This window comes from Corvus moneduloides, chromosome 20, assembly GCF_009650955.1.
Source record: "Corvus moneduloides isolate bCorMon1 chromosome 20, bCorMon1.pri, whole genome shotgun sequence".
NCBI lineage: Eukaryota > Metazoa > Chordata > Aves > Passeriformes > Corvidae > Corvus > Corvus moneduloides.
Window position 1 is genome coordinate 3,704,435 of NC_045495.1, and position 13,945 is coordinate 3,718,379.

The 13,945-nt window shown below is 43.8% G+C and overlaps 1 protein-coding gene across 6 annotated transcripts in view; it reads right to left on the minus strand.

The window, feature by feature from the left end:
- The window catches only part of SPECC1 (sperm antigen with calponin homology and coiled-coil domains 1), an 87,881-nt gene that overhangs the window by 54,446 nt on the left and 19,490 nt on the right, over window positions 1–13,945 (minus strand). For 3 of the 6 annotated variants that reach the window (XM_032130006.1, XM_032130011.1, XM_032130012.1), the window contains exons 2-4: window positions 13,685–13,825; window positions 13,069–13,245; window positions 10,953–11,088 (exon numbers count right to left, since the gene is read on the minus strand). In XM_032130006.1, coding sequence (XP_031985897.1) covers window positions 10,953–11,088; window positions 13,069–13,215 — 283 coding nt within the window. In that variant the 5' untranslated portion in view covers window positions 13,216–13,245; window positions 13,685–13,825. Of the gene's footprint in view, window positions 1–702; window positions 956–10,952; window positions 11,089–13,068; window positions 13,246–13,684; window positions 13,826–13,945 lie in introns of those variants that run through there. The other 3 variants (XM_032130009.1, XM_032130008.1, XM_032130010.1) reach the window with 2 other exon arrangements.

The window sequence follows — 13,945 nt, forward strand, 5'->3', positions numbered from 1 at the left end:
ATAAGCAGCAGAAATCAGTGGACCCACGGGGTTTCCCCTCTCATTCAGCATTTGAGAAACAAGCAAAATAAACCAGAAGGCAACCAAAGCAGCACTACGGCATCAGGAACAAATTAGCAGCCGTGCTGGGGTACGAAGCAGACATTTGGCACACGGGGAATGCGATCTACCTGATACCAGCTCTCAGCTTTCTATGAAATCTGCTCCTGATTAACATGCAGAACACTACACTTCTGAAAGGACAATGGTGGGAGACCTTCCACAAAGCCATCATTTTAAATTCTAAGGCCTGGAAAATTTCAGGCCTCAGGCCACGAACAATGGTGAAGGCTAACACAGCCAAGCTGCAGATCCTGACAAGTTCTGTGTATATCACTACATCGGCTTTGGACTTTTTAGCTGCATCGTGCAGACTATGCAAAAAAAAATCTGACAGCGAACAGGGTCCCTCCCTTGCAGGCGTTCTGTTCCAAAGGACTCCTTTCAGAAAAGCTTCCCTACGGACGGTGCTGTGATCTCAGGTACGGAACGGCAATAAAGCGCATTTACAAGGCAAACAGCAGCAGGGTCCCCAGCAGGCTGGAAGCCACCAGCGTTCGCTGTGACAACAGCCCTGTGCCGGCTCAGCGGGCGTCGGGCTCAGCCCCCGAGAACAAAACGCCATCCCCGCGGCTGCCGCCGCCCCCCGCCGCTCGCACACACCTTGCTCGTGCTCCTCCGCTCTGCCCGGCTGGTTGCCCATCTCCGGTGGCCGCCGGGCTCCTCCCGAGCTCCTTCAGGCCCCCGGCGCCCCGCTCATGCCCGGTACCAGCGCGGACCTGCCTTCTCCCTCTGCCCCTGCTCCAGCCAACTCCAGCGGGGCGCGGCAGGCAGCGCCTCGCTAGGAGCTGGCGGCAGAGCCGCGCTGCGGCCCCCGCCGAGGCAGCTGCGCCTCCGCCTCCTCCCTCATTCCAACCTCGCGCTCGGCGGGCCGGGCTGGGCAGGGAGCGGGCGGAGCGGGGCAGCGCCGGCCGACACCCAGCGGCCGCCGCGGGAACTGCAGCGCTCCGGCCGGGGCGCGGGGGTCGCGCAGCGCCGCTGCAGCCGCGGTCCCCGGGCTCCGAGCCGGGAGCGACGCTCCGGCACCGGATTGAGCGGAGCTTGCCTGCCCTGGAGCAGCCGTGGCGGACGGGGGGGGATCGCACAGAGCCCGTTCCGGGCGATACAGAAGGATATTTCTAAGCAAAACGCTGAAATGCGGCTGGGAGTGAAGGAGGGCAGAGGGACCCTCGGCAGAGACCTGAGCGGCCAAATGCCTCCAAAGCAAAACCAACATTAATTTTCCACAATTCCACCACCCGAAGCATGCTTACGATGGAGCAAACAGACCCTGCCCACAGATCTAACTACACTGCTGAGCACAGCACTGACATGTCTGGGCAAGGGCAGCTCTTAACCGTCACAAAAATGAGGGGACCCAGTTTCAGAAATGCTCAGCATCTTGTGAAAACATAGGTACCCAAAGGATGCTGAAATGAAGACTGGACTCCTCTGAAAACCTGACCGTGATTGCGAGCATGAGCCCTTTCTGACAAGTCCCATCTATCAGATCTGCTCTGGTATCCTCTGGGGCTATGCCTGGGTCAGCCCAGCACTCTCAGCTGCTCTCAGCCTCCACTGGTGCTGAGAACAGCACAGCAGGTTCACATCTCTATTATATTAAACAATATACAGGATACACTGGATACTACTAAACCCTATTGCTCTTCATTGAAGTAATTTCCGAATTTCCCTTCATACTAGTAAGCAAGCACTTCTTGCTTACTTGCTTCATACAAGCACTAATAAAACAACAATCAAACCTGACAGCCACTACTACATCTAGACCTGCAGCCACAAGAGGAGCAGATTTCATATCATATCTCTATCATCAATATTTTTGCCTATGACTGGCACTGCAAGAGCAGCTGCACAGGACAAGCCCACCCAGAGCCTGGACAACAGCCCATCTTTCAAAAAAATCAGGGTGCTCCACACTCATGGAGCCCTGATGTACATGGGGAACAAGGATACTGAATGACTCTAGTGATCAGTTTCCACTATGTGGATAATTAACAGAAACATCTTGAGGCTTGTTGAAAAACAAGAGGGTTAAAAACAAATTCAGAAGTAATAAACTAATGTGTCTCCCAGACTCAAAACATCCTGAAAATAAAACATGGAGAATTAATCTAGTTGTGAATCCATCACTTCAAATAAAATATCTGGGGACCTTTCAATATGATAGAAGCAGAATTTTGCTAATATTTCAGTGCAATAGGATGAGCTCATTGTCAGTCTTAAGCTTTCCATTGTTCTTCTTCTGACACTTTACGGATGAAGTGAAAAGTTTTCATACAGCTGTCTATATTTGGATGACATTAAACAATTCCTGTCTGCTGCTGTCTTATGACATGTCAAACACAAAATGCTTTGTTTAATGAATAAGCCATCAAAGTTCTAGGAAAAGGAAACAGTGATACTTCATTCTTTCTCTAAAAGTCGTCTTATGATCTCCTAAGTCTTATATCTTACTGTGGTGGGTACTGAGTCTGCCCTTTCCAAGGTACAGATGCAAACATCCTCCAACTGCTGTTGAAAGTATCTCCCACAGAGATTTTCTTCCATTATAGACTTCTGCTTTTCTTCAACAGGACTCACCTGAGAGGCTGCATTAGCTGAGAGAGTCTGTTGGGCTGATAAATCCTGAAGCTGAGCATTTATTACTTCATCACCTGCTTTCTATTTCTGTAATCACAAAAGGGAATAGTCTAACAAGGTCCCCGTGCAGCACTGGTGCAAGCCTGGAGTAATTATAAAATGTAATCACTGAGTCAGAGCAAACACACCTGAAATCTGAGCACTGTAGAAGAGTCAGGACTGCAAGAACCAATCTGTTACTTTTGACAGTGGCACGAAACGTAAGTCAGAACATTCTAACATCATGATAGGGAGAATGATGTCAGGCCAAAGACTTCTAGCCCAGGTCCATAATGAAAGGTAAAGCACAAATTTTTAAATACAGGTACAGCATGAGCAGAAGGCATGGATAAGAGATTACTGCTTAGGGAACTTGCAGCTCAAGCTGAGGAAAAAGAAAAAGGAGGAACAGCAAGCATGGCATGGGGACTAGGTAATCAATTACAAGAGATGCATGGCTAAATCTTTAGGCAACTATTTGTTACCTGAACATTTTTCATTACTTTCCCTTCCTCTTCAGTAATAAAGGTATAAAAATGAATGAATGAATGAATTTCATCCCTATAATGCAGATTAGCTGGTCTCTTCCTAGGCGTGAAGCTTGACTCATCCCTTTGCACTTTGTTGAACTGCCAATAAAACTTCACGAACACTCCTTTCCTATATAGTGAGAATAGGAATGAATTACTGAAGGTGTGACATACATAATTCTTTCATCTCTCTAGTCAAATGACAGGACTTACTTACCAGGCATAACCTCTCTTTGCATCCTACTCACAACACAGCAAATGAATGAGTGTAACTTCTGTTCAAACTGTAATCCATGCTCACAAGAACAAGTGTGAATATGCCACCAAATCTCAGATTTGGAGTGGCCAGGTAGCTGACAGTCTCTCCAGAAGGCTGAGGTCTAAACAAGTTACAGATAATGATGCTGGAGTAAACAGAATGGGCCCTAAGCATGGGCATCATGAACACCAAAGTTCACACTATCACACTCTCCTTCTTCCACTGATGCTAAAGATTTTACGAGCACCAAGTACTTAAGTAGCAGGGAAAATAAATCTACAGAATTTGTGTATCATTCCCAGTAGTGGACCCCAAAAGATTAGGAATATAACATCTAGAGCTGAATCCCAGATGAGCAATAGCTTTTTTTAACCATGCTAGAAACAAATTTTTTGTAGTGAAGATATTTGGTGAGGTCACAGTTCATGGCACAGACCAACAGCCTTCTAGAAACCCATCTGAGATGGAGCTGTCAATCCCTCTCCTCTTGCTTTACAGTATTAAAATCTAATGTAAGCCAAAAGCTGCTGAAAAGAAAACAGTGGGAAAAAAAAAAATACTACAAGGAATGCCAAGCCCTCCCCAATCTGCATACTTGTCAGACCAGGCCAGCTTTGCACTCCTTTCCTTCTCTCTCCCATTCTTTAAGTGCAAACACAATGGCTCTCTGCCAAGGCATTCTGGCTGCAATACATTCAGGCCCAGAGAATTTGTGTTAAGGATCATTTCTCTTCAAACCAGCTGAAGGAAAGCTGATAATTAACCTAGGGCAGGTAGTCAGAGCAAGGTTGTGTTGACTTTGCTGAACAACTTCAGTAAGAAGCCTGAAAAGAAATGAAAACAAGCTGAGAGAGCCTGGATTTGTGCTATTCCTGGAGCATCCAGGCATGCTCCCCTCTCTGTTTAGGTGTCCCTAACAAGGCTTTTGGGATCACCACAGTTCCCTTACAGCTGTAATGGATCCTCCCTATACATGTTGGCTTGAGCCAATTAACTGTCAACAATTTAATGACTTAAGTCATTACAGCCTTCAAGATTTAGCATTTCAGTATCCCTACCACACACTGAATCCTCTTAACTGGCTCAGGTCCCAGAGGGGCCCACGTGTGCCAACAAAGTCATTCTCAGGGGAATACACAGAGGAAAGTGTCTCTGTCACAGGTGGTTTTAACAAGAAGCTGACTGCAGAATCTTGGAATGTGTTAATAAAGATTCAGCACAGGAAATGTAAATTCTGCAGTAGATTAGGACAGCAAGAAAACTGAAAAAGGTACATTCTGCAGACAGTGTTGTCAGCAGAAGTTAATTCCTACTTGTTTAATAATGCAAGATGACTGCAGCCAGGCTGTGAATGCCTCTCAAAAAGCCTGTTATCCATAACAGGATCAGGTATCAGAAATCCTACCAGACAGCCTCTAAAATGCACTGGTCTCACTACATTCCCAGTTATCAAAGAGGAAAAAGATGCCTGAAGAACAGTCATGTGAAACAGCCCCACTCCCAGCCATTCTGGGATGCAGAACTATCCATGGCTTAGGGAAGGAAAGAGCAAAGCTTCAAAGAACATGAAAAACAAAAACATACAGGAACATTTTCAGCAAAGGCATCAGCAATCAACAACTGTATTTGCAGGCTATGGCAAGAAAAAAAATCCTTGTGAGAAGAACTAAGAGAAACTTGACAAGTAGCAGCCATAACCTAAATCTGGAATGCCAAATTTGATATACCTCAAATCTTGAGCTTTCCCTTTGGAGGATAGTGAGTGAAATTTTCTAAACTGGTGCTGAAACTCAGTCTGACTACTTGACACCTGGGGAATCACACAGAGAGGAAACATTTTGCTAAGGAATGTCAGGGAGGTTCAGGTTCATGTTTGTAGCAATATGCTAAACATCCTTGCAGATATTGAGAGGTGTGTGTAGATGTCAATATGCATATCCAGCTGCATGTACAGCTGTGGATGTAAATGCAGACACATTTCCATTGCTTTGCCTGTTCAATTCCTGAAGCACTTCTTGCCAATTTGAATGCCAGCCTGACAAAGCAATATTTTGAGTCTTCCTTTCCTTTTTATACAACTTTTGGAGCTAGAATCTCTTTGTAAGAAAGAATAATTATGCAAGATCTGTGTCTTGTACCTGGAAGGGGGGGCAAAATGCAAATGGCTTTCCAGATGAGGTTTTGAAGCATATTTACAGCTCCTGGGAAAGCCCAGATGAGCTCAGCCATTTGGTTGCAGTGAAGCCTGGTGGAACAGAACATACCGATCTCATTAACGTCCCTCACACTTGGCACTATCGTTCACAAGAAAAATGAGACAGTAACGAGCCTCAATGCAAAGTGCAGCAACCTCTCCCAAACCTATAGCAGTGCTTTGATGTGACAGATCACAAAAAGCAGGCGCTGTCAAAAGCTGATGTATGGCAGAGTAAAAAGGCCCCAAGGTCAGAGAGCTGTCCTTCAAAAGCAATCACTTTCCTTTTTCCTGTCCTAATTGGGGTGCATTAGCATCTTAGGAACTACTAAATTGTGAGTTAGATTTTTTTTCCTCGGATTTTTTTTTTTTTTTTTAAAGAAAGCTTTTATTTAAAAGATAATTTCTTGCATTTTCTGGCTGCAGAGGGACAGCTTCTGGTCTGGATTAGCTTCAAATTAATCTGAATTTTTACCCTACATCAGAAAGTGGCACACACTCACCAAGCAGGGAAGTTAGCTGAAAGAAGACAGTAAATGTGATGAAGTCCATATATTACTATCAAATAGCAAGCTGAAAATGACAATTCTATGAACGTGCATGAAGCTCTGAAACCTGCAGTGAGCCACATTTTCAATTTTGCTGGGAAAGAAGCATATCTAATGAGCTGTGTGCAATAAAACATACACCAGTCTCCCCTCTGGAATCAGCCACAGGTGAACAAGTCTCACCAGTGATATTCAAGCTTTCCCAGCACTGACAGCAGTGCTGGCAGGGGCCAGTTGGCCTCATTTAGTTAAAGCCTTTCTTTTCTGAATATCAGCACTATCTACACAGAAAAGCTGCAAGCAGCTGTTTTAGAGGGAAATCAAGACTTTTCACATAAACTACATGAAAAGCAAACAATGATGGACAAATGGAGTCATGGTATGTGCTCTACTAGCACTAGGAAGGAATTGAAAATACACAGGTATCACATTTAGTCACTGGGACATTAACTCTGATTCTTGGGCAGGAATGTGGATGACAAATCACAGAAAAACTCATCAAAACTGAGCCCCTCCTTATTGCAGCTGAAGATTGTTCAACCCAATATAACCTTCAGGCCCTTCTATAGCTTTCACTGATTATGCCACATTTCTCGATACTTTTGTTTCCCTGTTTAATTTGATGGGTTTATTACAAGAGCCTGTGTTGCACAGCAGCTTCATTTCCAATGCTGGCAATGTTCCTTTCTGGGATTAGCAGCTTTTGTCCAGGTAACCTGCAGGGTTCAGAGCCTTGACATGAGATGCTGAGGAGATAATTGAAACTCTCAATATCTTTGAGCTCCCCTCCCCTCTATGCTCCTGGATTGGCACCATCTCCAGCCTTGGATGTGGATCAACTCAGCAGGAACACACAGAAAGCAACAGGCTTTTGTTATTTTGGCTGAAAACTCAGGCCAAGTATTGATTTTTCCCATTTTATGCATTAAAATAAATGGTAATTTCTGATGAAGCAGAGGGTGACACAGCAGGCCACCCCTCACAGTCCTGCTGGCATCTTTGCTTCTCCCAGCCTCCAAAGATGTAACACATCCCACTGTCACTGTGGGAAGGTGTGGCACCTGTCTCCTGGTCTGGGCTTTAGAGAGAACCTGAGCTTGTCAGCAAAACAACCAGAATTTCTGAAAACACTGAGGTAGGTGATAATAGCATTGTTATTGACAGTTTCCTATTGTTTCTGAGGCAAAAATCAAGCTGTCTATAGAGATTTAGCCTTTATTTAGCTTTAAAAAATAAGCTGATGAAGCAGCCTGAGAAAACAAAGTACAGCTATCTCTTAATTACATTTCAAGGATAACTGATACCTCATATTGGAGCTGGCAGCACTTGATATAAAAATCAATATATTTCTGAGAAATGAGAATGGCTGAAATATTCTCAATGCTTTTTGATGATGTGTGACTGGACTGTGTCATGCCCATATCCTGGCTCTCTCTCTTTTCTGATGTCCAGCATAAGACTCCTTTTGGTTCCTGTCCAACCTGACAGATAATAGCAGCTGTCACTGAAATCACATCAAAGCAGCACAGGAACATGATTAAACCAGACAGCCTCCAGGGAAGTTTTCAGAAAGTGCTTGAACTGGGAGTTTGTAGGGACTGAATGACAGAGCAAGGATTTGGAATGACTTCCAGGCTCCATTGAGAAAGTAATTTCACCTGCCTGAACCTCAAATTTTCCATTTGCATACCAGTCCTGCCATGCAGTGCTCTTCCTGAGAGGTATATGATCACATAAGAAGCTTTGAAATTCTCTGTGAAATTGCATTTTTTAAGGTTATTTGGCTTGCAGACCTCAAAGGAGCAGAATCTGAAGTCATTGATTTCCTACAACCCTGAACCTTAGGAGAAGAGAGTCTGAGTTTCTCATGAAAATACAAACTTCTCTATTTATACATTTCACAATCATTTCTTTACTATACAGCTTCATAGCCTGGATGGCTTTACAAGTGCATGCATTAAAATCAATATTCTCCAAGATCAGTGAACTCTTCCTCCTGTTTCATAATTTTCACAGCTCTTTTTCATCTACTGAGACACTAAAAACAATGCCAGAGCTCTGTAAGCTTGGTTTTAACAAACCCAAATGGCTACTTCAGGACAGCACATGGGAAGACATTACACTGAGGATAAGGAAGCTGAATACAAGACATTTATTTCTCCCTGTGTGTCATTTCCCACTGCCTGGGATTTCAAAACTGCCAAGGAGTTACAAAACCAAACATCACAGCACAGAACTTCCAGCCAGAATCAGTCTCCAGCTCCATTTGCTCAACTCCACTCACCAAGGATGGATACGTGGGCTTGGCCTCATCCCCCTTTAAGTTGTTTATGATTTACTGTGTTACCTCCCAACAGGACAGACAGGGGTAATTCCATCAATAAAAGGCTGGAATAAATAACTAAAACTCCACCAAGGGCAGCGTAGAAACAGCTCTATTTAAACAACCACTCTTGAGGTCAATTATTTATTATCTGCAGCATTTGGCACATGTGTTATTGCTCAAGGTCAACACAGAAATGGTGGACAGCCACAGCTAAAGAAGAAAGAAACCTAAGCTTTTTTATTTCCATACCTTTTTCCCTTTAATTTCTCTCACACAAGACTATAATACCAATTGAGTACCACCAGAGTATCAGTATTCTATTCGTTCCAGAGTGGCTGGAACGAACAGAATATCATTTCAGCAAAATAATCAATTCACTCACTTGAGTAACAGACAAAGAGAGCCCAACCTAAAGCACAAACAAGGGGGAGAAATAATGCCTGCAGCCAGGACATGAAATGAAAACACAGAACAGATGAAGGCCATCAAAGAAACCAAAGAAAGTGGTTTCAGAATAAATTTCTAGATTTACACATTTGGCTACATACACAAACATCTGCATTTCCCAGCTACTGGAACATTCTCACTTGGATTAGCTCTACAGTCAGCATTGCATCTTGATCACAATCAGACTATTTGGGATGCCATTGCAATAAAATATAGCAGCTGAAAATGTTCTCTCCTTTCCTCCTTCTGTTCCCTGGAACACGCTGTGCCCTCTGTCATACTCACTGTTAGTTCTCTTAGCAACAATACACCATTTTAGTGGGACTATTGGTATTTTTTTCAGTGTGACAAAGTATTTAGCTTGTAACCTTGCTTACTAAGATCAAGCACCTTCCAGTGGCCCTGACAGTGACATGTTCTCAGAATACAGCTGGATTTCCAAGCACTCTTTTAAACTATGGAACCACTGTAAAAACAGACATGTAAGGCACCGTACACCCACTTATAATAATCCCCATAAGAGCTGGGACAGTTCTAAGTTAAAAAAAATTTTAGAGGGGTAGCACATACATTCTTAAGTGTTTATCTACACACTTGTACTCTTTTCATTCTGCATTAATATTCCCATTCATACTTCTAGAAATGCTGATGCCAAGCAATAGATGATGTTATATCCAATGATGCAATTTAAAGTGGCAAAGCAATACCCAGATGTAACTTGACCTCCATAAACCATTTCAGGCTTTGTATTTAAAGTAGTCGTCATCATAAATCTCCCTCCTCCAATCCCAGTTATTATAGCTGCATGCAGAAGAGGGCTCTCTATTCCAGTGCTTGTGTTTTGGTATCTGACATACATATTCCATTCTGGAATCCCTGCAGTGCTGTTTCCCTGGCTGCATTCCCAGGATCCTGTGCTGCATCATCTGTACAGGTTTCCTTCTCCCTGCGTGGCTCCTCCCAAGCATCATGCCTCTTTATTGGCTTGTGAATCCCAAATTCCTTTGGATACAGCTAGTCTTTAAACTGGAGGATTTACACACTGATCAACAGCAGAATGGGGTCTGTCCTTGGGTTATTATGAAACATTTGTGCTGTTACAAGACACATCATTTTCTTCCAGGGGTATATAAAGGTTTTTCTACTTTCTTTTCTTAAAGAAATCTCTGAGAGTAACATTGTTCTGTCACACAGCCAAAACCTGCAGAGGCTGTGACAAATAGGGAGGTCATGGTCAAATTTAATAAGAGCTCACATTCCCTTGGAAATGCCACCAGGGAGCAGACAAAAGCAAGCATTTGCTGAGCTCCTGGGGGACAGCAGAGCGTTTGCACTGAAGCCCTTGGTATGCAGATGGTGTCACTGCCTCTCGAAACAGGCTTAGGTCTGAAACCTATGGGAATTAGCTGATGAGGCTGAGGCTGCTGGGGAGAGCGTGCCCCGGGGTAGCTCGGGCTGCACATGAGGATGCCCAGGGCTGGCTCTTTGCTCTCACGCCGTGTCCCAGGAGCAGCGAGCGGGGAACCAGCTCTGCTCACTCAGTAGAGGGAGAAGAGAGAATGCTGTTGATAAATGGGGAAAACTTCAGAGAGCAAGCTCTCCTCCATTGCACTACTGCTCTGGAGACAGGGGGCTGGGCTGGGTCCACCCCGCCCCGGCCAGCCCGGACCCACAGCCGGGACGAGCGCGGGCCACCGGCGCCACCGCCTGGCTACTGGGGCTGCCCAGACTCCTAAAACCATCCAGCGCCTCCCTTTGAAGCTCATTTCGCTGGCTCGTGGGGTGTAGGGTGCAAGGCACAGCGTCCTGTGGCTGCGACAGAGGGAAAGGCACGGCTGTGCTGCACAGGGGATAGGGAACACTGCAGGGACCTCGGCACACCAAGTGACACTCAGAGCACGGGTCTGTCCTCCAGAGCCTTTGTGCCTACCTGGGCTGGGCTTCAGCCGACTCTCAGCAAGCTCAGAAATGGCTCCAGTTGTGATGGTCTTCTTCAGCCTGGAGACTCCCGAAGCTGCTGCTGCCCCAGGTTTTGTGAGCGTGTCCTCACTGCTCGCCCGCTTCAGCTGCAACACAGAGGGTGGAACAGGTCAGGACCCTGAATAGTCCCATTAGTTAGTTCAAAATGCAAGATTCCTTGGAAAAAAATTAACATTTCCATAACGTAACCCCATGGGAATATTGCCTTGATAACTGGACTACATAATTTTTGTATTTGCTTTGCATTCCAGGTTTTTGTGAAGTGGGTTAAGAGATAAAACACTGTTCCAACGATGAAGAATGAAAATAGGAAAGACTGTTCAAAAATGCAAATAATTAGAAAGCAAGGAGAAAATAGTTTACAGGAGTAGTCTACTGGCAACTGGCAACTTTTTGGGAAGGAATCTCTGGTGACACAAGTCTGCTCTAAGTGCCTACTCAGGAAACTCATGGAACACAAGTACAAGGTAAGATTCAAGGAGAAACACTGAAATTATCTTGCTTCAGCAAGCAGAAGTTGTAGTTTATCTCAGAACTTTGGTCAGCTGATTTCCCATTTGTGTGCCTCTAGTAACAGCCTCTAATTAATTTCAGGAAAAATACTTAAAGTATTTTAAAACCAAAGCTTTGTAGAGTATCCCTAGAGCAGTAGTTTTTCTATACCTTTGAGTTTGTGGACACCTGAAGTGTTTTCTCAAATGAAAATTCACTTTCTTTGAAGCTGTCCAGTGACACCCGGGGGTCCCTGAACCACAGGCTGAAAACCACTGCTGGGTTAAGAGAAAAGAGAGCACACAACAAGCACTGTTCCTATTTAGTGGTTCCTGAATGTGAAACATTTAAGCAAAATGAAATCTTTCAACTCTAATTCCTTCTCCTTTTCATCTCCTCCTCTGACTCAGAGTCTGTGGTTTCCTGGACCCTGTGAGCCCATAAGTTTCAATAGCTGAAGTGTTGATGTGCTCCAGGATACCAAACAATGAACGTTTTGCCTTCTGGCAGAGGTTTTGTCAGCTCACTCTGAGGAGGAGAATGGAACAACCTGACTTTCTGACCTTTAGAGAATTCTGCAGTCTCTCTGAAGTAATTTCTTCAATGTGTTCTTTCCTATAGCAGCAACTATGGTGTCTTTTCTACTCCCTTTCTTCAAGGAAGCCACTTTGATGATTTTGAATTTGCAGCTGGACGACAATTTGAAGGTATTAGCTGTCATTAGGAAGAAATCTCTCCACAATTAACACTAAATTTAACAAATCAATCGTATCAGATTTCCTGATTAGTCTCCTCAGCAGCATTCCTTCAGAAATGCTGCCTCAACCACACTGCACAACCTGCCTGGAGCACCAGATTGAAACCCCCTATTAATGAGTGCATCTGGGAGTCTACACAGCAAGTTAAATAAATTCATCCTTTCCTTGAAAAACTGTGACAATTAATGAAGATTTAATCAAGAGGAGATCTAAGTGCTGTACCCTGCTATGTGCTGTTCACTAAACTTTGTTACTAGGAACGGTTACAACCTTGGTCTGGATTTGGATGACCAGGTTATTTCTGTTTGCTGGCTGCAAGGGTGCAGATGCAGCAGCACTTCAGGTGTATTACTCCATTTCCTTAAAAACATTACTTGGACAGAAGTTTCTGCTATTTTTAAAATATATCTGTATAGAAAAATAGGATTCATAAAATGCATTTGTTACATTGCAATATCTGCTGTTAATATGTTTTTTACCTTGAAGGGAGAGGCACAGGTTTTTAGGAATGCTGGAAATTCATTAATAAATCTCTTTGAATTTCTTTACATGTGTAACTATCAGCTGAACTAAGAATTTGCCATTTGTTTTTCTCCATCTTCAAAGTGTAGGCAGTTCCCTCCCCCGCAGAGTGTACAGAAGCAGTGTCTCCCCCAGTACATGCAAAACACTTTCAGAAATGTGTATTAATCTAACATATAACAAAATTTAGGTCTCTCTACACTTAATACAGTGGATGTAGTAGTCTGAGGACTAAACCAAATCTTTGACCTGCAACAAGACTGGAATGCTTGAACAGTCTCCATGGATTAGTACCTTGCTGAGCCGGGATTCAAAGGCAAGGGAAGTGGAGGACTTGGATGTCTTCATTCCTGTGGAGGTGGTGGAAAGAGGTTTTACTCTGTCAACCCCATGGCTCCCTTGCTTTGCTATTGTGCTCCAAGGCCTGGCACTACTCTTCATTTTCTTCTCAAGTAACTCCGTCTACAGACTCTAAAAAAAAAAAAAAAAAAAAAAATTATATGTATTTATACACTCTCACAAAAATATAAGTTGTCTTTATGTGACCTGAAAGGGCAACAGAGATATCTGGCACAAGTTTGAAGGGCTGAAAAGGCTGTGCTAAACTTGATTCCCCCTCTCAGACACATTAGAACTCAGCCCAGAGAAACCTTCAGAGCAGGCTACAGCCACTTTTATTTTTCGTACCAACAGAACACCACCGAAGGAACATTAACTTTTTTCTTTTTTGGGGACTGTTTAAGTCCAAAAACCTCTCTCAGGCACAGCAGAACACCTGTGAATGCTGAAGCACAATGAAAGAGGAACTGAGAACACTGAAGTCCACAGCAATTTCAAGCAACCTTGGGATAAAGAGAAAATTACTTATTTTACTGTTAGATCCAGCACCTTCAACCAAAATAACACTCACTTTTAGAAAGTCACATGAGAAGCAAGTTTCCTCAGATGGATGGAAAATATATCTTTAACTTATCAGAGTCTTCTAGAGGAGCAGCAGTTGATGTTGCCACAGTGATAAAAAGATGTTTCACAACACCGAGATTCACAAAACCTAGAAAAAAAATATCAACTTCCTTGCAAACAAAGATCCAGATCCACTATTCCTCAGAGATAAGCTTATGCAAGAGAGAAATCCTGCCAGGAATCAGCAAATAGACGTGATTTCCTTTTT